The 27,678-nt window shown below is 45.7% G+C and overlaps 1 protein-coding gene across 2 annotated transcripts; it reads left to right on the top strand.

Moving 5' to 3' along the window:
* On the top strand, positions 1-27,678 carry LOC147887268 (axoneme-associated protein MST101(2) protein). Of its 2 annotated transcripts, XM_087394816.1 has the most exons (6): positions 1-103; positions 26,341-26,461; positions 26,536-26,606; positions 26,695-26,781; positions 27,017-27,285; positions 27,338-27,677. In XM_087394816.1, exons 1-5 carry the CDS (start codon positions 11-13, stop codon positions 27,254-27,256), a joined length of 612 nt encoding a protein of 203 aa, XP_087250942.1. In that variant the 5' UTR covers positions 1-10; the 3' UTR covers positions 27,257-27,285; positions 27,338-27,677. The 2 variants fall into 2 exon arrangements, with proteins under 2 accessions (XP_087250942.1, XP_087250941.1); XM_087394815.1 differs by having other exon boundaries at positions 27,017-27,678.

The following is a 27,678-nucleotide window of genomic DNA, read 5'->3' as shown; positions in this document are numbered from 1 at the left end:
TTGTAGAGGCATGGAAGAAGGACCAAGAGTAATGATTGATGGTAGTTTACGAGCACAAGGTTCCAAACACAAAGCCAATGCAAAGGAATGGCGCCTTTTCATGGTACGTTGTTTGCAGTTTTGTGGCCTTAGTGTTAGTGTTGAATATAACTGGTTAAAAAAAGGAAAAAAAATCAAGTTTTCCCCCTTGAAAACGGTGTTAAGTAAAGAGATCTAGTAGCTAGCTAGAAACGAATGGAAATGTGGAAAGCATAATTTTTGCCGAAAAAACAGTGCTAATTATATTACTTCGAGAGCAAGATACAAAAGGTCAGCTTGTAGCTGACGGGCTGCGTTCACAAATCGGACACAGCCCTAAAAGGTAACAAAAAAGTAAATCTCTCTCTCACGGAGGGATAAGGCGAGTGTGAATGAACAGCCATCGGGGTGGTGAGTAGCGCCACCGAAGGCCCTGCGAAGTCTGCTCGAAGAAGAGGCCCTGTGTGTCCCAAGCCCGGAGGAAGCGTCTCCGCTTCTCCCGACCGGCCCGGGAATCTCCCTGAATCTGGTTCCACTGGCCTCTGAGGGTATGAATAATCTCGCTCCAAATATCAGTCATGATCTGGGCAGTCGATAAGGAGGTGCCACCGAGGATCTGCGCGCAACGCGAGGTCCAAATGTGCCACCCTGCGATGCTGCTAATGATCTCCCAGACTGGCTGCCTCTCCTGAACTCCTGTATCAGCCTCTGCTAGGTGTTGCGGGATACCCTCGAGCGGCCCCCACGTCCCCTGTGTGATAAGGAAAGTGGGGTCCTGCTGGCATGCCTCGAATAAGTGATGAAGACCAGGTGCGGTGCTGCACCAACAGAACGCGCCCCAAGTGATCAAACCTAGCTCCGGTGCTGCGCGAGTAAGAATCCCGAAAGTCCACCTCCACACGTCCTGGGCGCGAGTGTAGCTCCACAGGCAGTGTTTTGGTGACTCCTCATCCTCATGGCAGATCTGACAGCGTCCGTCCTGGCCTATCTGCCGCAACCAGCTCCCCACTGGAAGACCTTTGTGGGCAAGAAGCCACAGGAAGTAGGAGATCTTCCGCGGCCGCCAGCTCTCCATGTGGAAAGCATAATGAAAAGCAAAATGGAAAGGAAAATGAAAGAATAAGTGCCAGGCAATGATAACCAAAATACTCATATGTAGATAGCTTGATGTTGACTAATATGAAAAGACTAAAGACAAGTACAACACTATATAGTGTGACACTAGACTATAGAAAGCAATAGTGTATATGGGATAACTCCCAATATGACACGTGGCATGTCTAGGACTCACTAGACTATAAAACACTCCCTAGACACTTAGTACACTCATTTTTGACTCACTTTGGCTTCATATTCCAACACCCCCCCATAAAGGCAAGGTGAGAGACTACTGGAATGGAACCAAGAACAGAACATGATAATGATGGTCATCAGAATTGTGCATGCAGGTCTAGAACTAGACATGGTTCCCACACAATCTCAGAAGCAAGTGAGCATGGCTCAGAGGCTAGTGAGCATAACATAGAAATCTCATCTAGCATGGCTCAAAGGCTCATCATGCATGGATGCATGACCAACTCAGAGGTCTAGGAGACCAATGCACCAACATCGTGAAACTCTCAAGCCAGGCCTGATAAACAAATAGACCTATCAAAGCCAATACATATGGCTCCCACAGTACATCCCCCCTTGGCTTCATAACATGACATGTTAGGAAGGCACATACCAAAAAAATAGGAAAACCAATACATCTTTTTAGGAGGACTATCCAAGGCAGAGGACCTTTAGACTCAATGAAAACCAAACACTCAATACATATCATTTTAAGGGGACTACCCAGGACATACATCAAGCGTGTAGTAATAAATAAAAATATCTCTTTGTGAAAGAGATTTCCTCCAAGTAGCTAATGCTCATGTGTACACATCCTTGCGAGTCGATGACGATGTCAATGAAGCGCTAGGAAGGAATGCCCCAAAATATGTCTCGGTGAAGTCCATGGGTAGCTACATGGAGCAATTACATGATGACTCTCAAAATGCAGGAAGGAGAGTCACCAATGTCGAAGTAGAAGCCTCAAGTACCTCGACCAATCAGAAAGTCAATCAATGCGAAGTACCTCAGGCACCGATCGAATAAGCAATGTTGAAGAAGTCACTTGGGTTGGAATATGGAAAAAGAACTAGAACTAGAAACTGGAAATGGAAATGAAATGACAAGACTAAAAGACAAGAAATACCTTGAGAAGAGTGTAGACAAGACACAAGCTAGACTGATAGATTAGAATGATGTGACCCATTGAATATATGGGCCAAAGTACAAGACATAAAGCAAGAGTGCTTATGGGATAATTGTAGAAGTGCCACATGGCACACACTCAAGACATAAAGACTAGACTTAGACTTAGACTTAGACAAATGTAGACTAGGAAATAGTACACTTAGTGTGCACTTATCTCCAACACCCTCCTTAAGTGGACACTAGGAGTAAGACAGAAAGACAAGACTAGAAGACAGACATAAAGACTGATAGACTGAGAGACAAGATAGAAAACATGACAGACAAAAGATCCTGAGACACCCCTCCTCAAGTGATATCCTCATATGGGTCCACAAGGGTAGGGACAAGATGGATCTAAAACACAGTCAGATTGATAGACAAATAGACAGACAGACAAGACTAGATAGACAGAAGACTGACTGTAGACAAATAGAAAGACCAAGACACCCCTTGACCTACATCATCGGTGGTCAAGGTGGTAGACAAGACATAAAAGTAATCAGAAAGCCCACTTCTCATCATGTGAGGAAGGAACAACAGGATCAGCTGATGGAGATGTTGCAGCAACATGGGCTGAGGTAGATGCAGGAGCTGATGTAGAGGTTTTGGAGTAGCAGTCCCTCTCCCGGTGATTATCACGGCCACAAATGGTGCATGGATGAGCCTTGAAACAATCCTTCTCCATATGATTAGTTTTGCCACAATGGGTGCAAGGCTTTCTTACCTTAGAACTTCCTTTCTTTGCTAAAAATGCAGTGTCAGTTACCTTTCGTTGTTGAGTTCTTTCTTCCTCTTGGAGAGCATTGATGATACCCTCAAGAGAAGGATTATTATGATACTTGAAGGTAGTGACAAGAGTAGCATAGGAGTCAGGTAAGCTTTTGAGAAGCACAGCAATAGCAATATCTTCGGAGATGGGAGACTTGACTGACGCAAGCTGAACCATAAGACTGCGAAGATAATTGACATGAGAGGCTATAGTAGCTCCTTCCTGCATATGTAGATCAAAGAATGAGATCATAAGTGCAATCTTAGAGTTTTTAGATCGGGCTCCAAAAAGGGTATCCAAAGTGATCCATGCTTGAGGAGCAGACTGTATGTCGGAGATGTGATGAATGTAATCATCTCCAAGGCCGAGCAATATGATAGCATAGGCTTTGTCGTTCTTGGCAGTGACAACTTGCTCAGATGGACCTTCGGGAGCAGCACGGTGAACAATGTCCCAAAGGCCTTCTTTCATAAGATGGCACTTGATTTTGATCTGCCAAGTATGAAAGTTGGACCCATTGAATTTGTCGATAGATATGAGAGAATGAGAGGAAGATGCCATGTGGGAAGGTCTTACCTCTTGCTAGGATGCAAGGGCAGTGTCTATTCCCTTACAAGATTGCAGAAATAAATAAGAGGAGAGATCCAAGAAGCCGGTTCTCTCACCACTTTGTCAAGGCCATAGCATATGACAGCCCATCGAAGCAGGAGGAACCAGCAAAAAAGGAACTGCTGAGCAAACTGATGCTGAGCAAACTGAAAGAGGAAATGCACAGTACCTTAATCCCAAGGCAGAGGTAGAGGCGCAAAAAGGAGCGCGGTCCAGGAGGTGCAGGCAGCGCGAGCTCCAAGGCAGTCACGAACAGATGGCGCAGATCGCGAACAGCAGCTGGAGAGGTGCAGATTCCGTACAGTCGTACGGACTGTACGGACAGTCTTGACTGTACTCGAAATGTTCGTTTGTTGATGCAGGTGCAGGAGCGACAGCAGGAGCGGGAGCTACAGCAGCGCCAGATCTGCGCAGATCTGACGTGCAGATCTGGTAGAGAGTGGAACTGCGCAGCAGATCTGGCAGCGCAATGGCGTGCAGATCTGGCGCGCAGATCTGGAAGAGAGATGGCGGGCAGATCTACAGCGGCAGCAGGAACGGCAGCAGCGTGGAGAAGACGGGCAGAAGATGAAGATGGCGACCAGCTGAGCGGGGGAGAAAACTGAGAAGAGGCAGCTATGGCTACAGCAGACTGAGGGGAGAGAAGAGGGATCAATCTAGCTCTGATACCATGTTGGAATATGGAAAAAGAACTAGAACTAGAAACTGGAAATGGAAATGAAATGACAAGACTAAAAGACAAGAAATACCTTGAGAAGAGTGTAGACAAGACACAAGCTAGATTGATAGATTAGAATGATGTGACCCATTGAATATATGGGCCAAAGTACAAGACATAAAGCAAGAGTGCTTATGGGATAATTGTAGAAGTGCCACATGGCACACACTCAAGACATAAAGACTAGACTTAGACTTAGACTTAGACAAATGTAGACTAGGAAATAGTACACTTAGTGTGCACTTATCTCCAACAACTTGTTGATGTAGAGTGGTCTACATCAAGCTCGATGTAATACACTAATCAGAGAGATCACTGTAGTGGAGTGTGTCGGAGTAGTATCGGAGAACTCACATTTAGCTCGAGAAGTCTTCACCAAAGTTTGGAGTAGTCACGTGAAGGAGTCACTGCAATGTAATATCAAGAGCTCACATCAAGTGATGGGCAGAGAAGATAGAGGCAGCGTGGACAGCAGCTCTAAGAGAATGACGGGTTGAATGCGGGCACGGACTTGCGGGCAGCAGCTCCAAGAGAATGTCTCGGATAGAAGGATCAAATGGCGGGCTAGAGCAGAGGTCAACGATGAAGAGGATGGACAGCTCCATGTTGAGCTAGTTGCATCATGCTTGGGCTGTCAAATCATTGAGCTCTAGAACAAAATTCGCCCGCAGAAACAAATTTCGTCACTTCTTGCAAGGGCTATAACTTTTCATAGAAAACTCGGATTGCAATGATGTAAAAACGAAATTTGTAGTACTCAAGGTCCTCTACAACTTTGCTGAAGACACAAAGCCGTGATTCTACTTCTAGCTCCGGATAGAAGCGTCACATTGTTTGCAGGTCACAGAAAGATGTAGCTGAAGGAAGGAGAAGAGAGGTGACAGATCATGGCATGGAGAAGAGAGCTCAAGGAAGGAGAGAAGAGGGCAGCCTTCCAAGGAGGAGGAGTTAGAGTAGCTTCATTGGCCTCCCTCACCTCAACCTCTTGGAAGGGAAAGGGAAAGAGAGAGCAGGGCTAGGAACATGGCTCTGATACCATATGAAGAGATCTAGTACCATTGGAGCACAAACAGAGAATTCCCAGGATGTACCAACCCACACTTGCTTTTGAATCTCATAATGCTATGCTTTGCTCACTTTGTATGGAAGGTGGAGTACTCTGTAGTTTCAAATGTATGGTCAACTCTTCAGGTCTCTCAGGCAGTAATCTTTTAGCAAGTCTTATAGGAAGCAGTCCTTAAACTCATTTAAAAAGTGTCTCCTTGTCACATGCACCAGTGGCAGACATAGGTGGTAGTTACACCTGGCTGCACAGTCATCAAGTTGTAGCAAGGATTCAAGGGCATTTAGGGCTATCCAAGCAGCCTATTTAAAGGTTAATTGGGTCGCCCAGGGCAAAGGGCTGACCAGATCGGGTCTGAATGACTCGACTAGAAGGTCAGTCAACCAACCCCGTTGGTTGGTCAATAAACATGGCAAAAGGCCCAAAATTCAAAAAACATTTCCCACAAGAGCCAAAGTACAGGTGGTGTCCCATTTTATGGAGGGTGGCCCACTATAGTCAAAAGATCATAAAAGGTGCCCTACTTGGAGAAAAGCGCTTTCTTTATGAAAAAGCATAGTAAAAGCTAGCTTTTGTAAAAAAGGAGCCTATTCTAAGATATAAAGTAGGTTTAGCTTTTGGAAAAGCACAAGCTAGGCCTAGTCTATAAAAGGAGAGCCCCTGAGCTCTGAGTTGTATTGAGAATTGCACTCAGCTTCATGCTCCCTTTGTGAGCTAGTTGTACAAAGTTATTCTACTATAATAAAACCTTTAGGGGGTGTGGGGGTTAAAGGTCACTGTGCCTTTACCCTGGTTATGTACAATACTCAAACACATATATAAATGAATGAAAAAGAAGATAAGTGTGGTTCTGCACCCACCAAAACTTGTGTGGTTCTCTGTTTCTCTCTCTCCCTCTTCCGTTCTTGCTTCCGTTGAGAGTACTCTCAACTGGTATCAGAGCCCGGGTGATCTAGCTGAGCGTGCGTGAATGCTTGAAGCTCAGCAGCTCTGTGGGAGGAAGGAGAAGCTCTGTGGGAAGCTTTGTGGGTGACTTTACTTGCATTCGAGTGTGTAGAGACCTTGGAGGAACCTTTGGAAAAGTTACTTTGGCTTTGCGAAGTGGTTTTGAGAGCCTGTTAAGTGTTTTCAAAGAAAAAGTCGTTTTTTGAGCTTTTCCCTATTCCGTTCGATGACAGAGACTCCGTATTGACTTGTAGAGGCAACTATTGCTTGCTTTTGGTGTCCACTTCACTTCAGGAGCTTGGAAACACCTTCATTCTTGAATGTGGGATCATTTCATTGGATTTCTGACTCACTGTGTCAGTTTCTGCGTTTTTCTGCCCGGGTGTTGGAACTCAAGTTTGGAGCAACCATTTGCAGATCTGTCAGTTTTGGTGGACTCAGGAGGTCCTAAAACTTCTATGTTGCTCATCGTTTGCACTCCGGTGGAGTTTACAAACAGCTCTGTTTCCAAAAACGTTTTTCAGTCCGTGTGTTGGACCCAGTGATTCAGACCACGGTTTCCAAAACCGTCTGTCCCATTGCGTTCCGGACGCCCAAAAACCCCTACCTGTCAGTTCTTACGTGATTCGGTGGAGAATTTTCAGAGTTATAGATCTCTGTGTATTCGATTTCGTCTCTCTGTTATGCATTTTTTCATTCTAAGGTTTTGAAACCTTAGATTTATGCCACATGGCAGTGGATAAGGGTTGACTCCCATTTCTCACTCATCGGTTGGGATTTTGGAGTTCTGGCAGAAGAGAGATATTTGAGATTTTCTTGCTGAGTCCGATTATGCAATGGCGCCCATGTTTTGAGGCATCTCAGGTTCTATTTTCAGTAGCGGTCATTACCGTGGGACTATGATTTCTTGAGCATACCTTATGCAGATTACTCTGGTTGCAGTTTGAGCAGTGTGCGCTCATTCGTGGTATGCATTGGGTTACACGATCCTTATTGGATGCGCTGATAGGCCCAAATTGCCTTGTGGGATGCTATTTTTTATGGATGCTTTGCACATGGATGCTATTTTATGCTGAGGGACAGCTTTGACACATTGCAGGTGATGCACTAATAGTGCTATGCTCTCTTGGATGAGATATTATTAATGCATATGCCAGTGGACGGTGTTTATGCTTGAGTCATTTGGCGCTTATTGGCATTTTGGATTGCCATTGCAGTTGGCATTTTCTTTTGGGCCAGATTTGCTCATATGGATGCATAGTATATGCACATGAGTCAGATGCATCTTTTGATGCTTTGAGCTTTGAGTTTTGGTGATATTTCACTCTATCGTGGCATACACATTTGGGTGCACCTAGTATTTGGTGAGATTCTCTCTTATAGGCACTAGCATTTGGGATTTTGCTTTATTTGCGTCATGGCATCCTCTTCCATGTCTGAAAAGGAGTATTTCAACATTAAAAAGTTTGATGGGACAAACTTTTCTTTGTGGAAAGAACAAATAAGGGATGTGCTTATTCAAAAGAAGCAGATTTTTTTTTTTTTTTCAAAAGAGCGTCTGTGGAGTGGCATCCAAGTAAACTGCTGTGTCATCTGCCAACTCACTGTCAAGTAGCTCCTCTTCCCTTCTGATGGGAAGTCTCAGCCCAAAGATGTCAGCTTGAGATCTAACATAGATACTCATAGCTTCGGCCACGAACAAAAAAAGGAAAGGAGCAAGGGGGCATCCCTGACGGACTGATCTTGGCTGTGGGCTGATCTGTACAAAGAGGAAACACCTCTGATCCAAGCATCAGTAAAGCCAAAGCGTAGAAGGGTGCCCTCCAAAAAACCCCAATCTACTCTGCCATAAGCTTTTTCAAAATCCAAAAGTAGAATGGTAAGATTCTGGCCACTCTGCATGGCCCACTCTGAAGCTTCCCAGAAAGAAAAAATGTTATAAAAAATGCTTCTGCCGTGCATAAATCCCGTCTGAGTGTCATGAATGAGATCAGGGAGAAGTGCCTGCAATCGGAGGCTGATAGCCTTGGCCAGAATCTTGTAACAAGTCCCCAGAAGTGTGATAGGCCTCCACTGGGACACTAAATTTCTGCTACCTCCTTTTGGGATAAGGTGGATGAGATCCTCTGTAAGCGACTCAGGCATCTCGCCAGAGTCCCAAATGGCCTGCAGGGCTGAAGTAATATAGTCTCCAATCATATCCCAAAATGCAATGAAAAAAGACGGGGTGAGGCCATCTGAACCTGGGCACTTGCCCTTGTGAAGGGCTGAAAGTGCAGTCCTGAACTCTGTGTTGGTGAAAGGTGGGTCGAGTAGAACATGCATACCCAGATTCACCAACACAGGGATGCTCTGCCAAATAGCCTGTCTAGCATCCTCTCTATCATGTGTCTCAGGATCAGCAGTAAGAAGGGTGGCATAGAAATCTGAAGCTATGCGTAAGACATCATCAGGCTCTGTCTGTAAAACCCCATGTAAGTCAATAAGCTGGGATACACTCTCTCTACTATGTCTAGGGCCAAGAGTAGAGAAAAAGTGTTTATTGACTCTACCACCCATCTGAATCCAGAAGGACTCCCGTGCATGAAAGGCATACTTTGCTCTCTAATCAAGCAATAACTGCAGATGAGCCCTTGCTACAGCAAGGCGCTCCTGAATCCAAGCATCTGAAGGCTGTTTCTGCTCTTCCCTCTGCAAAGCTGCCAACTGCTGGCGAACACCAATCTCACGTCTGAGAATATCTCGTCTCCTGGTACAAGCAACTGAGCGGTAGAAGTCTCTAATACCAGAAGGGCAGCGGCTACATGTGATGGATATGGCTGCCCACCCTGGACTTAAAACACACCTCGGTGATGTATGGGACTTAAAAAACTGATGTATGGGACTTAAAACACACCTCGGTGAGCTGCTGCTCCTCCCCGCTCCCTTGCTGCACCCTCTCCCTCAGCCCGTCCCTCCCTCTCTCCCTTGCCCTCAGCCCCTCCCTCTCCCTCAGCCGCTCCCTCCCTTCCCCTCCTTCCCTTCAGCCTGCCCCCTTCCTGCTCGCTTCCTCTCCTCCCCCTTTCAGCCTGCTCCCCCGCCCCCTCCCCCTGCCTGCTCCCTTGCCCCCTCCCTGCCCCTCCGCCCCCTCCCTGCCTGCTCCCCCGCCCCCTCTCTGCCTTCCGCCCCCTCCCTGCCTCTCCGCCCCCTCTCTGCCTCTCAGCCCGCCCCCTCCTCTCCCTCTCCTCCCCCTTCCCTTCACTCCTCGCCCCCTCCGTGCCCCTCCCTCTCCTTCCTCTCCCTCTCCCTCTCCTTCCTCTCCTCTCCCTCTCAGCCCTCCCCCTCTCAGCCCGCCCCCTTCCAGCTTCTCCTTTCTCTCCTATTCCTATTCCTAGCCTGCCCCCTCCCTCCCTCTCAGCCTGCCCCTCTCCCCTTCAGCCTCTCAGCCTATCCCCTTTACCCCTCCCCTTCTCACCCCTTCCCTCTGCTCCCTCCTCGCCTCCTTTCCCTTTTTTCTACCCTCCTTTCTCCCGCAGCTTTTTTTGGAGCGGAAGGAGCCTTTAATTTGTTAGAGTCGGCCTCCTCACCTCGATTGGCGATGGATACTCCGTCAGCCAATCTTACTTCACCTCCACCGGCCGCGAAAACTATTACCTTTTCTAAAGACGAGTTGCAGCAGCTCAAGAAGGATGTCGAGATTGAATGCTCTACCATGTTGCTAGCACGCATCTTCGGGTCTCACCCCTCCAGATCCCAAGCCAAAGATTGGATGCTTGTGGCTCTCCCCCCAGACCTCACTCCACGATTGTTAGATGTTCGTCTTCTGGGACGAGGTTTTTTCCAGGTTATTTTTGACACTCCAGAGGCCGCGAGCACTATGCTCAAGGCTGAGTTTTTACACCTGGGACACAGGAAGATCTTCTTTGAAGCCTTTCATATTGGTTTCAACCCAGTGGAGGTAGATAAGAAAATGTTTTCGCTCTTCATCAGATTCCCCGGGCTTCCCCAGGTTTACCATCGACTTCTTTCTGTTATTGGGGAGCATTTTGGCGTAGTTGCTGAGATCCCACCCCTCCCTGGGTTGCCATTGACTGCAGCAGAGGCAACCAAGGCTGATGGGGTACCTAGAGTTAGGGTCCTTTGCAAGGATCCTAACCTCAAGATGGATCATGTTATGATCTAGCGCCCGGATGGTTCGTTTTTTCGCCAGAGAGTAGAGATTTCAGGCAGACAGGACCAGTGCAGGATTTGCAGGACCTCTGGACACTTTGCCAGGGATTGCCCCAGGAAGAAGAAAAGGCCCAAGAAGCCCTCTGGTACAGCTATGGCCCCATGGTCTCGACAGGGGGGACAGGGGGGTGGTATAGGTCCAGCACTTGCTCCTCAGCCTCGACAGAGGGGTGGTACAGGTGGTATAGGTCCAGCACCTACTCCTCGATCTTCGCATGGCGGTGCTCCTTAGATTGGTGGTGGTACAGGTCCAACACCTGCTTCTCGGCCTCGACAGGGGGGTGGTACAGGTCCATCACCTGCTCCTCGACCCCCACCTACCTCAGGGGCACGCAACGCTCTCCAGTGGGTTTCGGCACGTGTGCAGATCCCTCCTTTAGTTCACGAGGGTACTTTAGTGGACTCTGCTTCACCTCGAGCTGTCCCTTCATTCTCACCTTGCACAGTCTGAGACGCTGAAGCTTCGACCTCCTCCCCGGTTGTAGCTTCTTCCCTAGATCCAGCGGTGCCAGATGCTCTTTTTGAGGCAGGAGAGGTCTCCGCGGCTGGGCAGACATAGGATAGAGAGCATTCCTCACTTCCTCCCTTGGATAGGGGGAAGGGGATAGCTTACACTATTGATCCTCTTCCCTCACAAGGGATCCTTTGCACTCCGGTGTCTGGCTTGCTCCACAGGAACTCGTTTTCAGCCTTGGCAGAGGGTTCAGATTTCCCAGAGGAGGAGTTTGTGCCCGCTACTTTTGGGGAGCCAGTGATTGGGTTTCCTATTGACAGGGCTTCTTCTTCAGGTGCCAGGATTCTTTCCCTTGTTGATTTTCCGCCACTTGGTTCCATCCCTCCCTCCTCGAGCAGGAGGTCTTCCCCTGTTGAGGGGTTTGTTTCCGCCACTAGGTCGGGTAAGGTGTTCCACTCTACATCCTCCCGTCGATGAGGATTATTAGTTGGAACATACAGGGCCTAGGTGGCGTCCCACATCGCCACCGTAGACAGCTGATCCGGGATCAGCTTCATCCAGGTGTTACTGGGGGTTCCATTGATATATTATTTATTCAAGAGCACAAGCTGGATTCTAGAGATTGTGCCAAGTCAGGCAAGTTGCTTTCTGGCCATACTTTTTGGTCGCCTGCCTTGGGCACCAGGGGGGGCACTTCTATTTCAGTTTCGCAGTCGGTTCTCCCCTTAGTTGTTGGGCACGGAGTCATTATTCCCTCTAGAGCTCAGTGGATTATTCTTTTGATTGGAGGGCGTAAGGTTGGTTTCCTTAACTTGTATGCCTCCAACATTAGAGGGGAACGTGTCCTTATGTGGAAGACTTTGCTCTCCTGGGCCCCCATTGTGGATTCATGGGTGATTGGAGGTGACTTTAACATGGTCGAGTTGCCGTCAGACAAAAAAGGGGGTACAGAAGGCGGACTTCACTCTTTGGAGAGAGCAGCTTGGGATGCCTTTCTTTTTCACTTCTGTGGCAGAGATACTTGGTGTGATGATGCCTTTCTTATTCAGCCACAGTCCCTCCTGTTCTCCTGGTCGAGATGGGTGGTAGAGTCAATAAACACTTTTTCTCTACTCTTGGCCCTAGACATAGTAGAGAGTGTATCCCAGCTTATTGACTCACATGGGGTTTTACAGACAGAGCCTGATGATGTCTTACGCATAGCTTCAGATTTCTATGCCATCCTTCTTACTGCTGATCCTGAGACACATGATAGAGAGGATGCTAGACAGGCTATTTGGCAGAGCATCCCTGTGTTGGTGAATCTGGGTATGCATGTTCTACTCGACGCACCTTTCACCAACACAAAGTTCAGGACTGCACTTTCAGCCCTTCACAAGGGCAAGTGCCCAGGTTCAGATGGCCTCACCCCGTCTTTTTTCATTGCATTTTGGGATATGATTGGAGACTATTACTTCAGCCCTGCAGGCCATTTGGGACTCTGGCGAGATGCCTGGGTCGCTTACAGAGGGTCTCATCCACCTTATCCTAAAAGGAGGTAGCAGAAATTTAGTGTCCCAGTGGAGGCCTATCACACTTCTGGGGACTTGTTACAAGATTCTGGCCAAGGCTATCAGCCTCCGATTGCAGCCACTTCTCCCTGATCTCATTCATGACACTCAGACGGGATTTATGCATGGCAGAAGCATTTTTGATAACATCTTTTCTTTCTGGGAAGCTTCAGAGTGGGCCATGCAGAGTGGCCAGAATCTTGCCATTCTACTTTTGGATTTTGAAAAAGCTTATGACAGAGTAGATTGGGGTTTTTTGGAGGGCACCCTTCTACGCTTTGGCTTTACTGATGCTTGGATCAGAGGTGTTTCCTCTTTGTACAGATCAGCCCACAGCCAGGTACTTATTGGTGGGGTAAGGGGTGAGAGATTTCATATTTCGAGATCAGTCCGTCGGGGATGCCCCCTTGCTCCTTTCCTTTTTTTGTTCGTGGCCGAAGCTATGAGTATCTATGTTAGATCTCAAGCTGACATCTTTGGGCTGAGACTTCCCATCAGAAGGGAAGAGGAGCTACTTGACAGTGAGTTGGCAGATGACACAGCAATTTACTTGGATGCCACTCCACAGACGCTCACTTCTTTCAGGACAGCATTGGATTTATTTTGCTTGGCGGTAGGGGCGCAGATAAATTGGCATAAATCCAATGGCTTTTGGATCAGTGATGAGGACACTCCAGTTTGGGGGCTTGACATAGGATTCACTTGGGTTCAGAGGGGTGAGCTTATCAGGTATTTGGGCTGCCAGGTCGGCTTGGATATTTCTACCATGTTTTGGAGAGCATCAGAAGGAAGCTTCTTTTTTGGAGCTCAGCCAAGCTGGATCTTGCCTCTAGAGTTGTGGTAGTCAACCAGGTCCTCTTGGCCATAGCCTGGTTTGTTTGTTCATGTTGGTGCCGTTCTAGGGACTGCATCATTCAGCTCAGAAGACCGATCAGAAACTTTCTCTGGAGTGGGCTTGATGACACAGCAGATGCCTTAGCCAGGGTGGCTTGGGAGACCCTCATCCTCCCTACACAGGAAGGGGGTCTAAATATTATTGATTCAGATTTATAGTGCAGAGCTTTACTTTGCAAGATGGTGGTGCGGGGACTTATGCCAGGGCAGGAACCGTGACTTTCTTATCAGCAGCATACAGAGGTGCACACCTTCTTCAGGAGGAGACTGGATGAGCAGTGTTAGATGGATCTTCACCACAGCACACCTCAGATTACCTTCGTTCCCTCTCATGGTTGCCATTCTGAAAGCTTGGGCCAGTTTCAGAAGCACTCTTTGGAGGATTCCTCCTTCCTCTCGGGAAGAGATTGATAGGCAACCCATCATGTGGAATGAGAGTATTTTAGATGATCATGGCAGACCACTGGGTGCCTCACTCTACATGCAGTGGTCCAGGTGGGAGAGGGGACCTGCATCTTCTATGGGGTCTTGGAAAGCTTTCCGCAGGCTTCCAGAGGAGACCAAATCAAGGTTGACAGGACATCTCAGAGGGAGTGCAGGGAGGATCTTGCAGATTGAGGTAGCCCTTCCAGAGGTTTGGGTAGACACAGATGATATGCCACTCACTTCCTCCACTTGGGCAGGTACTTTTTCGAGAGGCGGGGTTCCGCTTCAGGTTTTGGCCTTTCGAGATGCACAGGAGGATGCTTTGGTTTTTAGTATCCAGGATGGTGGCAGATTGCTCAGGTCCATAGAGGACATCTTGCTTGAGTCTGCTTTTCAGCCTATCAGGGTTGTAGGTCTTTTGATGCAGGGATCAGATTCAGAGTGGTTCCTAGACCCAGACCCTCGGCTACTCTCCACCGGGTCTTGGAGGCTCTGGCTCTATGGGGGAGTTCCCATCAGGTATTTGCAGTGGGACCCCGGAGAGTGGGAGTGGATTGACGCAGGGCATCGAGAGAAGAGCATCCCCTTCTTTCGTTACACGGTCAGTAATGCCAGGAGATATCAGCTCAGTAGTAGAGGTTGGAGACCTTCCAGAGTTCCTCATTGGGAGACTTTTGATATTACTGCGGATCTGCAGAGGTGCTTCCGGAGGAGACTCTGGAAATTCCACAGGAATAGAAAGATCACTATCTTCTTTTGGCTTTCTATCCATGGAGGGATTGCAGTGAACCTTTGGAGGTTCAGGTTCGGAGCCGACCCTACATGCCCTCGATGCCTTTCTGCTTCGGAGTCTATTCAGCATTGCTTATGGGATTGCAGATAGGCGAGGATGATTTGGATGGGGGTAGCCAGGATTTTCAGTCACTTTGCCCATTCCCCATTTTTTATGACATGGGGCTCAGTGGCTTGGCTTTCTCTTACAGGACCTCAGGTTTTCTATGAGAGAGTTGACTCCTCTGGGGCCATTTCGGTTCGACGTCATCGGATTGAGTCCTGTTCGATGGATGTGGTACCACACCTTCCTTTTACAGCTGTACATGCCTCTGTGGATACTTCTTGGGAGATTCTAGCGAGCATAGCATCCTGGCATATCTGGAGAGCCAGATGCACAGAGGCTTTGGAGGGTACTCAGGTTCATCCCTCGCACACATTGGCTAGTATCTGGACAGACATCGTACATACTTTGATGGCCGTATGGACGGGTATGTAGGGAGACTCTACAGCCTCAGCTAGGAGGGCTTCTTTCTTCAGGGAATGGAAGGATTCTCCTTTCTTCTCTGAAACTACTACAGGGTTGAGGTGGCACTTTCAGCCTCAGCCTTGGTTGTTTTCCACCTCACTCTGAGGGGGTTTTTAATTTATCCTTATGATTTCATGATGTATTCCACTTTGAGCTTGCTCTCGCGGGTTTTTTCTCTTACTTAATAGAAGTCTTTTTCTTGGGAAAAAAAAAAGGAAGCAGATTAAACCCTTGGCAGGGATTGAAGCTAAGCCTGCAAATATGTCTGAGGATGATTGGAATGAGTTGGATGCATTAGCAAATTCTACTATTAGACTTCATCTTGCACAGTCAGTTTATTTCACAGTAGTAAATGAGCAGACTACGGAAGATTTGTGGAAGAAACTATGTGCCACTTATGAGAAGGAAACTCCCTCTAATAAAGTTTACCTCATGAAGAGGTTGTTTGAGTTGCAAATGAAGGAAGGGGTCTCCATTGCTTCTCACTTGAATGAATTCAATATTATTTTCAGCCAGCTTCAGGCTCAGAAGATGAATTTTGATGCGGAGACTAAGGCAATATTTCTCTTATGTTCATTGCCATCCTCATGGGATACCTTCTGTACAGTTGTCAGTAACTCTGCACCTGGTGGAGTACTGAAATTTGATGATGTTGTGGGTAGCTTGTTGGCCGAGGAGATTAGACGGAAGTCTATGGACGGCAACAAGCAGGATGCAGCCTTAAATGTGCAAAGGGGCATATCACAGTTCAGGGGGAAGTCCCAAGAAAGAGGGAAGTCTCGTAGCAAATCCAGGGCACGGAACATTGAGTGTTACCACTGTGGCAAGAAGGGCCATATGAAAAAGGATTGCTACAAGCTGAAAAGAGGGCAAAAGGATAAGAAAAAGAATGCAAATTGGTGCAAATCAAAAGGAAGAGAGTCCAGGGGAGGACAAAGGAAAGTGAAGATCGAGGAGATCAATGTAGTCACACATGATAGTGACAATGACATTCTCTTCATGTCTAGTTTATCTGCAGAGTTGCTTACCACTTCAGATGATGCATATTCCCAGGATTGGATTTTGGATTCTAGTGCTTCATTCCATGTTACTCCCCATAGGGAATCGTTCTCAACTTATCATAGTGGAAAGACAAGTTGTGTGCATCTTGGAAATGACTAAGCATGTGACATAGTGGGAGTAGGTGACATAAAGTTTTCTTTTGCAAATGGGTCTGCATTTATTTTGAAACATGTGAGACATGTGCCTAAGTTGACCAAGAGTCTTATTTCAGTGGGTCAGCTAGATGATGCTGGTTTTCACACCACTTTTGGCTTTCAGAGTTGAAAAATTCAGAAGGGCTCTATGCTTTTGGCCAGGGGTGCCAAGTGTGGGACTTTGTATCCCTTACATGTATCAGGGGTATTTGATCATGTTGTTGCAATAACCGAGCAGCCAAGCACTTCTTTGTGGCATTGCAGGTTGGGGCACATGAGCCACAATGGAATGAAACTCTTATGCCGTTTGGGTTATGTACCGCATTTGACTTTCTTTGATTTTGAATTTTGTGAGCACTGTCTCTATGAGAAGCAGACTAAATCAGCCCATAAAGGAAGGGGAAAGAAAGATTTTGAAAAGCTTGATTTGGTGCATTCAGACGTATGTGGTCCCATGCCTAGACGGTCATTAGGCGGGCTTGAATACTATGTGACATTCATTGATGATGCAACTAGGAAAGTGTGGGCTTATGCTATAGCTCGAAAGAGTGACGTGTTCCAGGTATTTCAGAAATGGCTGGCCTTGGTTGAGAATCAATCAGGTAGAACGCTTAAATGCATACGGACTGACAATGGTGGAGAGTATCTCTCTCATGACTTTCAGCATTTCTGTGATACACGTGGGATTAAGAGGGAGCTCACATCCCCTCGTACTCTAGAGCAAAATCCAGTTGCAGAAAAGATGAACCGTACCATTCAAGAAAGGTTGCAATGCATGCTTTCCAATGCAAGTCTTTTTTGTGGTTTTTGGGCTGAGGCAATGAAGACTGCAGTGCATATGATCAATAGATCACCTAGTAAGAGTTTGGATGGTGGTATTCTTGAAGAGGCATGGAGTGGCAAGAAGCCCTCTTACTCTCATTTGCGTATATTTGGGTGTGAGGCATATGCACATGTGCCAAAAGAGCTTCGAAAGAAGCTAGATCCTAAGTCTAGGAAATACATCTTTTTGGGTTATGGTGAAAGTGGAGAGATGGGCTATCGTCTCTGGGATCCAGAAGCAAAGAAGATCATACGCAGCCATGATGTGGTCTTCAATGAGAAGAAGATGCATAAGGCACCCATGAGGGATGTGGAAATGAGGAGAATCACTTTCCAGGATGTGAATCCACCTGCATATGTTGATAGACAGCAAGCTGTCCATGCACCAAATGTTCAAGAAATGGTACCACCAAGTACTCCCACAGGTATACAATCAAGGGTAGATGATGGATCATCTATTAGTGGAAATGATGAGCCAAATGTGGTTGATATGCAGGTGGGACAGCAAGCTGAAATGCCCTTGAGAAGATCTTCTAGACTGTCTAGACCGCCTGATAAGTTTGTTCCAGGGGTAGACTATGTGATGCTTACTGATTGCGGGGAGCCTTCTTGCTACAGAGAGGCTATGATGCGTGAGAATCAATGCAAGTGGGAGTATGCTATGCAATCAGAGATGAGTTCACTTATGAAGAATAAGACTTGGGACTTGGTTTCTTTGCCACATGGAAAGAAAGCATTGCCATGTAAATGGGTCTACAAGATGAAGGGCACAGGTGATGATGTGCCTAGGTACAAGGCCCGTTTGGTTGCTAAAGGGTTCAAGCAAGAGAAGGGTGTGGACTTTGATGAGATATTCTCTCCGGTTGTGAAGATGACCACACTTAGATGCATGCTTGGACTAGTGGCATCAGAGGATATGGAGCTTATGTAGATGGATGTCAAGACAACTTTCTTGCATGGGGATTTCCATGAGGAAATTTACATGGTGCAGCCGGAAGGCTTTGAAGAAAAGGACAAAGAGCATTTAGTTTGCAAGCTGAAGAAGAGTCTCTATGGTCTTAAGCAAGCACCTAGAGAATGGAATCAGAAATTTGATGCTTTCATTTGGTCCCAGGGTTTTAGTAGGAGTGAAATTGATCACTGCCTCTATACTCCCTTTTCCTCACTCCTCTCACCCTGGGGCCACGGCCACCAGGACCCCCTCTCTCTAAGAATAATAGCCTGATAATCTTGGCACTATATGTGGATGATATGCTATTGGCTAGCAAGAATACTTATGAGCTAGATGCATTAAAGGCCAAGTTGCATGAGGCCTTTGATATGAAGGATTTGGGACTTGCAGGTCATATTCTTGGTATGCGCATCACGCGTGATCGGAGTAGGAAACTCCTTTGGCTTTCACAAAAAGAGTATGTTACAAAAGTATTGCAGCGTTTCAATATGGAGGGGGGGAAGGCAGTGAGTACTCCATTGCCTCCATATGTGAAACTGAGTCACACAAATAGTCCCAAATCAGATGAGGAGAGGGTTATGATGGCCAAGGTTCCTTATGCATCAGCAGTTGGGAGTCTTATGTATGCTATGATAGCTACTAGACCAGACATTGCATTTGCAGTGGGAGTTGTTAGCCGGTATATGGCTAATCCTGGAAAGAGGCATTGGGAGGCAGTTAAGTGCATCATGAGGTACATGAAGGGTACCAAGGAGATGTGCATCTGCTTTGTTAAAGGAGCCATGTGTGTACTTGGGTACACAGATTCAGACTATGCAGGGCATGTGGATAGTAGGAGATCCACTTCTGGTTATGTGCTTACCTTTGCACGTGGTGCAGTGTCGTGGATGTCTCGCGCACAGAAGTGCGTTGCTTTGTCTACCACAGAGGCTGAGTATGTTACAGCCACTGACGGTTGCAAGGAGGCTATATGGCTTGATCGGCTAGTGGGAGATTTGGGGATTCATACAGATGTACCGACATTGCATAGTGATTCCATGAGTGCTATTCAGCTAGCACGGAATCCGGTCTTTCATGCAAAGACCAAACACATTGAGGTCAGGTACCATTTCATCAGTGAGGTACTTGAGGACAAGCGCATAGAGCTTGTCAAGGTTCATACAGATGATAACCCTGCAGATATGCTGACGAAGATTCTACCTAGTCAGCGGTTTGAGTATTGTCGTGTATTGATGGGCATTGGATAGTATGCTCACTGGTTGTTCTCCCTTAAAGGCACATTGTCCTTTAAGTGGGAGGTTGTGGGGGTTAAAGGTCACTGTGCCTTTACCCCGGTTATGTACAATACTCAAACACATATATAAATGAATGAAAAAGAAGATTAGTGTGGTTCTGCACCCACCAAAACTTGTGTGGTTCTCTGTTTCTCTCTCTCCCTCTTCCGTTCTTGCTTCCGTTGAGAGCACTGTCAGGAAGGCCAGCCCTTCTTTATGGCCCTTGGTGTTGCATTTCCCGAGAGAGGAGAGGAGAAGAGTGGAGATAAGGAGAGAGGGCACAGCTAGAGAGCACATCACAAATGACTAACTGTACACTACATTTTGTTGAAAATGATGAATATATACAAATCCCGGGTTAGGGTTAGGGTTTTCAACCCTTTACTTTTTAGCACTCTATGTGTTAGTGCTATGCACATATGATCACAAATGATGTTGAGATGGTTCCTCAACACCTTCCCTCAAGATCAGCATCATGAAGTAGGCCTTCCCTCAAGATGATGATTCTGGGGCATCGAAGAAAAAGTGAGCATTACATTCCATCACACCCCTTTAATGTGAATGTCCTTCCTCTGCGTCAAACCAAGAGCTTTTCAGTGCTTCTCGAAAAGCTCTTTCCCAAGTGGTTTGGTAAAGATATCTGCAACATTCTCTTTGTTGTTGCAATGTTGCAATGTGATGTCACTAAGTAACACTCTTTCTCTGATGAAGTGCTCTCAGACATCAATGTGCTTTGTCTTGGAGTGATATATTGGATTCTTGGTTAATGCTTGAGCCGATTGATTATCACAGTATATTGTTGTTGGCTTTGATTCATCAAAGTAATTTGTTTCTGACAATAGTCTGATATATAAGAGATCCGATGAGCTGGCGATAGTACTTGTTATTGCCTGTAGGCTTTTCTGGATCTTTAGTAAGTTTCAAACTCTATTCTATGGGAGTGGTTGCAATCTTGCAATTTGCCATATGAAACTTCTTCAAGAGACTATCATATTTTTGCTGGCTCATAAAGTTGCTGTCTGAGTCTCTCTAGAACTTAATTCCAAGACAATAGTGCATAAGTCCAAGATCTTTCATGTCGAACTCTGTAGATAAGTCTTGTTTTAGCTTGCTTATGGAGCTATCATTACTTCCTCTCAAAATCAGATCATCTAAGTACAAAAGTGCAATAGTAATTCTTCCCCTTGAACTGAGTATGATTTGCATTGGACTTCATGTATCCTAGATTAGCAAAATACTTGTCGATTTTGCTATACCAACTTCTGGGTGCCACACAAGAAGAAGAAGTTCCCTCCCACTGAGTAGGGTGAGCATAAGGAAGAGAAGAGGAGTGACCAGAAGAAAAAGAAGCCTAAGCCCACCGCTGGTCTTTTGCCAGACTTGATCGGGGTAGTTCAGAATACAGATGCTACAGAGTTATGTCGAACATGGGGCAAGATAAGAGACCAAACAGCTCTGATGTTTTTTGATCCGAGAGCGAAGGCCAACTTTGTTTCTCTAGAGCTGGCTAGAAAGTTGGGAATGCGGGCAGAAGAGATGGGTCCTTTGTGTGATGCGGATATGGCTTGCTCGGGGCTCAACCAATCAGTTACTCCAGTGATAGGTAAGCTGAGGATGCATATTCAGAGCTATGTGGACTCGGAAGAGTTCTATATTATGCTGTTGAATGGTTGTGATGTGTTACTAGGAATACCCTAGCACTTTCGTGTTGGGGCTGTTTTGGATACGGAGAATAAAACAATCACAATCACTCACCGTGGCAAAACCCACGTTCTTGATGCTAAGCTGAAGGGAGAATCCATCCCTATTGTATTTGCTTCTGCCATTGGCAATGTAATGAAAAAGCACCTTTTAGCGTACTTAGTGTTTGCATGTGAAAAGAAATCAGTAGAAGCAGAGTCTCATTTTTCTAAGCTGGAAAAGCAGCGGACAGATTTTCTTTTTTAGTTTAAGGAGTGTTTTTTTGACTCTCTTCCCCAGGAGTTCCCCCTTGAAAGGCCAGAAGACCATACGATAGACATAATCCCTAGTAGCAGCCCACCTAACAGACCTCCTTATAGGGTCAGTGCAGCCCAGCAATAAGAAATTATGAACTAGGTCAAGGACATGTTGGAGAAGGGGCTGATTCAGCCCATCTCTTCACCCTACTGCTCACCCGTGCTTTGGTCCAGAAGAAGGATGGATCTTGTCGGATGTGCATCGACTAAATTACAATCAAGAATAGATTCCCTATACCCAGGATAGATGATATTTTCGATAGGTTGCAGGGGCGTGGACGCATTGATCTGAAGAGTGGTCATCACCAGATCAGAATTCAGCTAGAGGATGTGCACAAAACAGCATTTCGTACCACATTTGGTTTGTACGAGTTTCTTGTCATGCCATTTAGGTTAACGAATGCACCTGCCACCTTCAACAGAATGATGGACATGATTATTAGAGAACACCGAGCCTTTGTTGGCACTTTCTTTGATGACATCATCGTGTTCTTTGAGGATGAGGCTGAACATAAGAAGCACCTTGTAATTTTCCTTGAGGAGCTACGGAAGCATAAGCTGCTTTTCAATGCCAAGAAAAATGAAATTTTCATGCATTAGATTCATTTTCTCGAGCACATTGTTTCCAAGGATGGAGTTAGGATGGACCCCGCCAAGGTAGAGGCCATCAGGATTTGGCCACACTTGAAGAACATCCATGAAGTATGTAGCTTTCTGGGCTTGTGCTCGTAGTACAGGAGAGACGTTGGGTGTCATACATGCTCTTTTGACCTGGAAGCATTATCTTTTGGATGCTGATTTTCATGTTCAGACCGATCACCAATCATTTCAGTACTTTCTCACTCAGAGAAAGTTGTATAAGAAGCGCATGAGGTGGACAAATTTTCTTTCTATGTTTCAATTTCAGATTGTGCATGTGCCTGGGAAAAAGAATGTTGTTGCATATGCACTCTCACGAAAGCCCACCCCAGATACTGCTCAGCGTCTATCAAGCCGCAAGTTTCAGTAGTGACCATTGCATATCATGATGAGCTTGATGCCATGAAGGATCAATATGCCACGGATTTACGATTAGTTAATTGCATGAGCACTATACTCTCAAAGAGGGTTTTCTAATGAGGCATGGCAGACTGTGTGTCATGAAACAGTTGAGGCCAAAAGTTTTGATATAGAGTCATGCCCCACCCTATGCAGGACATAGAGGCATTGATGCCACCATCAAAGCTGTGGAGCATTATTTCTTTTGGCTAGCATTGAGGAAGGATGTCGAGGCATATGCCAGGACATGTATCACTTGTCAGAAGGTGAAATATGACAAACAGAAGCCGGCTGGATTGCTGCAGCCCTCACCTGTTCTTGATTGACCTTGGCAAAGCATTGCCATGGATTTTATCTTCGATCTTCCTCGTACACCGGTGGGACATGATGGAATATGGTCCATTATTTGCAGATTCAGCAAGCAGGCCCATTTTATTCCCGTATGGAAGAAGATTACAACAGACCATATGGCGAGACTTTTTATGTTTTGTGTGTTCAAACATCACGGGATGCCTCAATCAATTGTCAGTGTTTGAGACCCGCGGATGACAAGTCTTTTCTGGAGAGGTATATTTGAGAATATGGGTACCACGCTGAATTTCTCATCCTTTGTTCATCCTAAATCTGATGGGTAGTCAGAAGAAGCCAACTCCACTGCCGTTGATCTTCTGAAGTGCTATGTTTCGGATCAACAATCGAAATGGGAGCAATTTCTGACTCCCATTTGTCTTGAAGTACAAGAATGGTCTCCATTCGGTATTTTGATGTGCCAAAGTTGGAATTGTCTAACTTAGCAGATGCCTTCAAATTGAGGTTGCTAGTTGTAGACATGGTGCAAGAAATGTACTCAACGTGCATGTGGAAATCACTGTCTGAATGAACTGCAAAACACTGTCAGTATCAGCTGTAGTCTGAACTTCGGATGAAGATAGAATTGCAATATATAATCAATTTGTTATAGGGCTTGTATGGCAAATGATGCGGGGAATAGCCAAGAGGTTTTACAAGGCTCAAATAAAGTGCACATTGCGAGAAAAAATTGCCAATAGGCTTTACAATGGTGGCATGTGAGTGTAAAATCAAATAATGTGCAATCTGCCCATTGATCAATTGACTGATGCCTCTGAAAACTCTCTAGTCTGCTCATTGACATATAGAAGGTCGGGTTTCAGGACATGTGATGATGTGAAACCGCATGTGAAGCATAGGGATTGATTTTGAGTAGAAACTATTTGGGAATGTTTAGGTATGGCTTCGCTTTGAAGTTCTCTCCTCTAAGGATGATCTACTCTACTCTGATCTAGATCTAGACCAATCGTCGAGCGATGAAAAAGCAGCAAATAATTCATTTTCTTTTGTTTGTTTTAGGTTGGGTCAGATGCGTCGATATAGAGGCTTAGTGCGTGCATAGAAGTGGATTTGATGCCGAGGCTAGAAAGTGTGTGATACTTGTGTCGAAACGTGCACATGATGTGACGGTTGTAAGTTTAGTCTTACAATCAACACCAATACATGGTGGGGAGCTCTTTTGGTCGCAGATGGAGCTTTAAAGAAGTGGAAAGATTTCAAGAAACAACTCTATGAGCAGTTCTTGCCTAAAAGTTTCTTAAATGATGTGCACACAACTTGGGAAAGCATGAGTGTGACAGCTTCAGAGACTGTCGAGACTTATACTTAGGGTTTTTGGGCTTATCTTTAGATCACTCCCTTCAAGGATGTCTCAAAAAAGACTAAGCTTCGAAAGTATAGGGCTGGCTTACATCCTAGTATTTGTGCCCAAGTAAGTATCAACCCAAGACAAAACTTCGAGACTTCACGTATTCAACTTTAGTGGTTTAGTTGATGAAAGAAGATTTGGTGCGAACAGTTGAAAAGGCAAGGATAGGGACTTATGAATATGATACCAGCACAAAGTCGAAAGAAGTTTCAGCCTCAGAAGCTGAAGGGTTCATCAAAGCCCTTTAAAGGAAAATCAAAGTTCACTCCAGAACAGCTTGAGACCTTTCGAAAGGAAGGAAAGTGCTTCCATTGCGGAAAAGAAGGGCCTATGGCTGCCCAGTGCCTTGAAAAACCTCTGTGTTTGAGAGAGCAAAAAACGCCCAAAGAACCACTAGAGACCTTGGTGGGAGGAGTTTCCGATGTTCTGGGGAGAGTGGCCGGTCCTGAGGACAGAGACCTTTGCCTTTCATGGGGCAAAGTAAGAGACCAGAATGTGCTAATTTTGTTTGATCTAGGTGCAACAAATATTTTCATCTCTCATGATCTTGCCTTGCGGCTAGGGATCAACACCGGACTCAGACAATCTCTTGATGCCCGGCAGATCTTCCAGGGGCGATTAGTACTAGTATCTCCACTCATTGGCAAGCTCAGGATCCATGTGCAGGATTATGTGGATCAAGAAGACTTGTTTGTTTCACCTTTGGGCCAATTGGATGTAGTTTTGGGAATGCCTTAGTTTCAATTAGATCCTCATAGCAGCAAGATAATGCATATATGCAACTTGATGGTAAAGATGCACATGGAAGTGCTATTGCAGAGACCAAGGTAAGTCTATAGTTGGGGATGAGGCAAACTTGCCACAACAGACGTTGAGGATCATGAAGGACGAAGGCAACAGCTTCTTTTCGAGGGTGGTGATCTCATTGGGCATGATAATGATACATCCTTGTTAGTAGAGCACCAAGGTACACTATTGCATGGGGATTTTCCTACAACCCCCACACGAGGTGTTTTTTTGGGCAACAAACAGAATATTTATTACACAACCAGCCAGATCATTCCATCTGTGGGAAGCCTATTAGTGAGCAGTTAACTATGATCTTGCCCATGGGAAATTTCAGCCAAAGACTTCCACCGGTGACTCTTCCAAGGCGTGATATCCTTGAGTTACGTGCAGGGGATAGGGGTGGGACTTCACTACTGCCATTTGGCACATCCCAGCCTCGTGTGGATGCTTTTGGGAGAGCCTTTCCCTCTAGCATTTATTTATCATCTCTGTTTCAGCATAATGCTTATGAGAGGAGTTGGCCTCAATCTCAATTAGACAGGAGACTCTAATAGAGTCTAGACCACCTCAAATGCAGCCTGGACAGATTTATGTGGAAGGATGCCATATGCTCAATACACACGTGGGTTTGCGGGGTGAGTGGGACATTGAAGCTCCCTTGTCAATGTTGAGCAAGCACAATGACTACTGGAACAGTTTGAGCATGAATATAGCATCCATAAATGCAATGCAAAGACAGAACAGGAGCTATGATTTCGGTTCTTCAAGGGCAGCTTACCCAGAGATGCGATGAAAAACAGCTCATTGATGATGATTGAAGTGCTTATTGAAGCTACCATGTGGGATATATGGCAAAGCAATCAATGCTTCCTGTGCCATGAAAAGTGGAGGACAATGGGGTGTTCAGAACAGAAACCGTGGATCTTGTCTGATTATGGAGCTTTGTGATGATGGGGGTGTGAGGATGGATTACTACCCATGAGAGAGAGACCCATGCGAGAGAGAGAGAGAGAGAGAGAGAGAGAGAGAGAGAGAGGTGCATGTTAGTATGCAAAAGAAGCAGAAGTGCCTTTAAAACTATCTCATCGTCAGCAAGAAAGGGACTTAACAAGACTGAGCTTTATGTTATGGACTTTGTGAGACATGAAAACTCATTTGTAAGCAGTTAAGAGCATCGTTTCATGTTGAATTTACTGTTAGAACAACGATCTTTGTATATAATTATGTCGTCCTTGAATAGTCTCTTCTGAATTTCTGCATGTACTTGGTCCCTGAAGTTATATAGACACAAGCTCACCAAGCTTTATTACCTTGATGTAGTCTGCTAGAGTCTCCGACACTCTAAGGGAAGCAGCTCCTCAGAGATTTTTGAGCAATGACAATGAGAAGAAAATTCAAGAGCAGGAGTTCTTGAAGCTCTACAAAGAAGTGGAGCAGCTAGGTACAATGTAAGAGTAGCTACTTTCAAAGACCATAGTGCTTTAGAGTCGTGGGCTAATACAAGACGTAATGCAGGAACCTCCCAAATGAGTTGGAAGCAGCGGAAAACAGTGGAGGCAAAGAGATTACTTTCGCTGGGGGTAAAGGTACTAAATATGCTGTATGACTTTACTCAGTGGTCAAGCAGACCTTGATTGTTCTTTGTATTTTGAGCCTGAACCTTCATGTTGGCAGCCGGAGAAAGGACACAAGATGCCCATTAACATGGGCAGGAACATTAAAAGAAAGCGAGATAAGGTCGAGGAACAGAAATTACAGGAGGTTTTGATCTAGACTCTATTTACATGTCATCTCTCTGGGTGCAAGAGAGTTGTTCTCAATGAATATGAAAAATAAAATGCCCAAGATCAGGTAGAAAGGTCAATGATAGAATTCAAATGGCAAAAACCAACATTGATATCTGGGACTTTTAGGGAAATCGGCAGTTTTGCTTTCTCTCTATGCAGGGAAAGAAGTTTGAGCAGATGATATTTTGGATTTTTGTTGAATTTTGCAGGACATAGCTTTAGGTCTGCGTTCAGCTAAAAGGACAAAAAACACGATTGAGAAGCGAAGCACTACAAATAGAGGCCTGAAAGCTTCAGAAGGAATTTTCAAGGGTGGAGTCCTTTATGTAAAGCGCACCTTGATGAAAGAGCCTCGAACTGATATTCACGAAAGAATTGCTCCTGGAGAGAGAAAACAAGGCAAGAGAAAGTCAGGCAATAAAAGGAAGCACAAAGGTGAAAAAAGATGACGATGAAGTAACAGCATTTGCATGCATCAGGTTGAAATCTTTTTTTAAACCATTTTGACAATGTAGATCCAAGGCAGAGTAAGCCTTAGGTGCGTTTTGAGAACATGCTTACCAATCTGTATAAGAAATTCACAATGAGAGATTCCTCGTTATTGACTGTGAACTATTTGGTGGTCAAATTAGCAATGAGAGACATGTAAGAACTGCAATAAGTTTAATTGGGTTTAAGGGCCTGCTTCTGTTTCAATAATCTACGGGTTCAAAATCAGCACAATTCTGTGTTTGGACGTCTTTATCCTGAGCGGGGGTGACCTGGATAGTTGTCCTTGAACTGGAACCCATGATCCCATGCTTTCAGAATGAGGGCTGGTATGAAGCCTTGTACTGGTACCTTGCGTGTAATTTCAGCTATACTTCTTGAA

This window comes from Dipteris shenzhenensis, chromosome 23 (assembly GCF_047967505.1).
Source record: "Dipteris shenzhenensis isolate YYH24624 ecotype China chromosome 23, Dip_SZ_1.0, whole genome shotgun sequence".
Classification (NCBI taxonomy): Eukaryota; Viridiplantae; Streptophyta; class Polypodiopsida; order Gleicheniales; family Dipteridaceae; genus Dipteris; species Dipteris shenzhenensis.
This window is presented reverse-complemented; position numbering and strand designations above follow the sequence as displayed.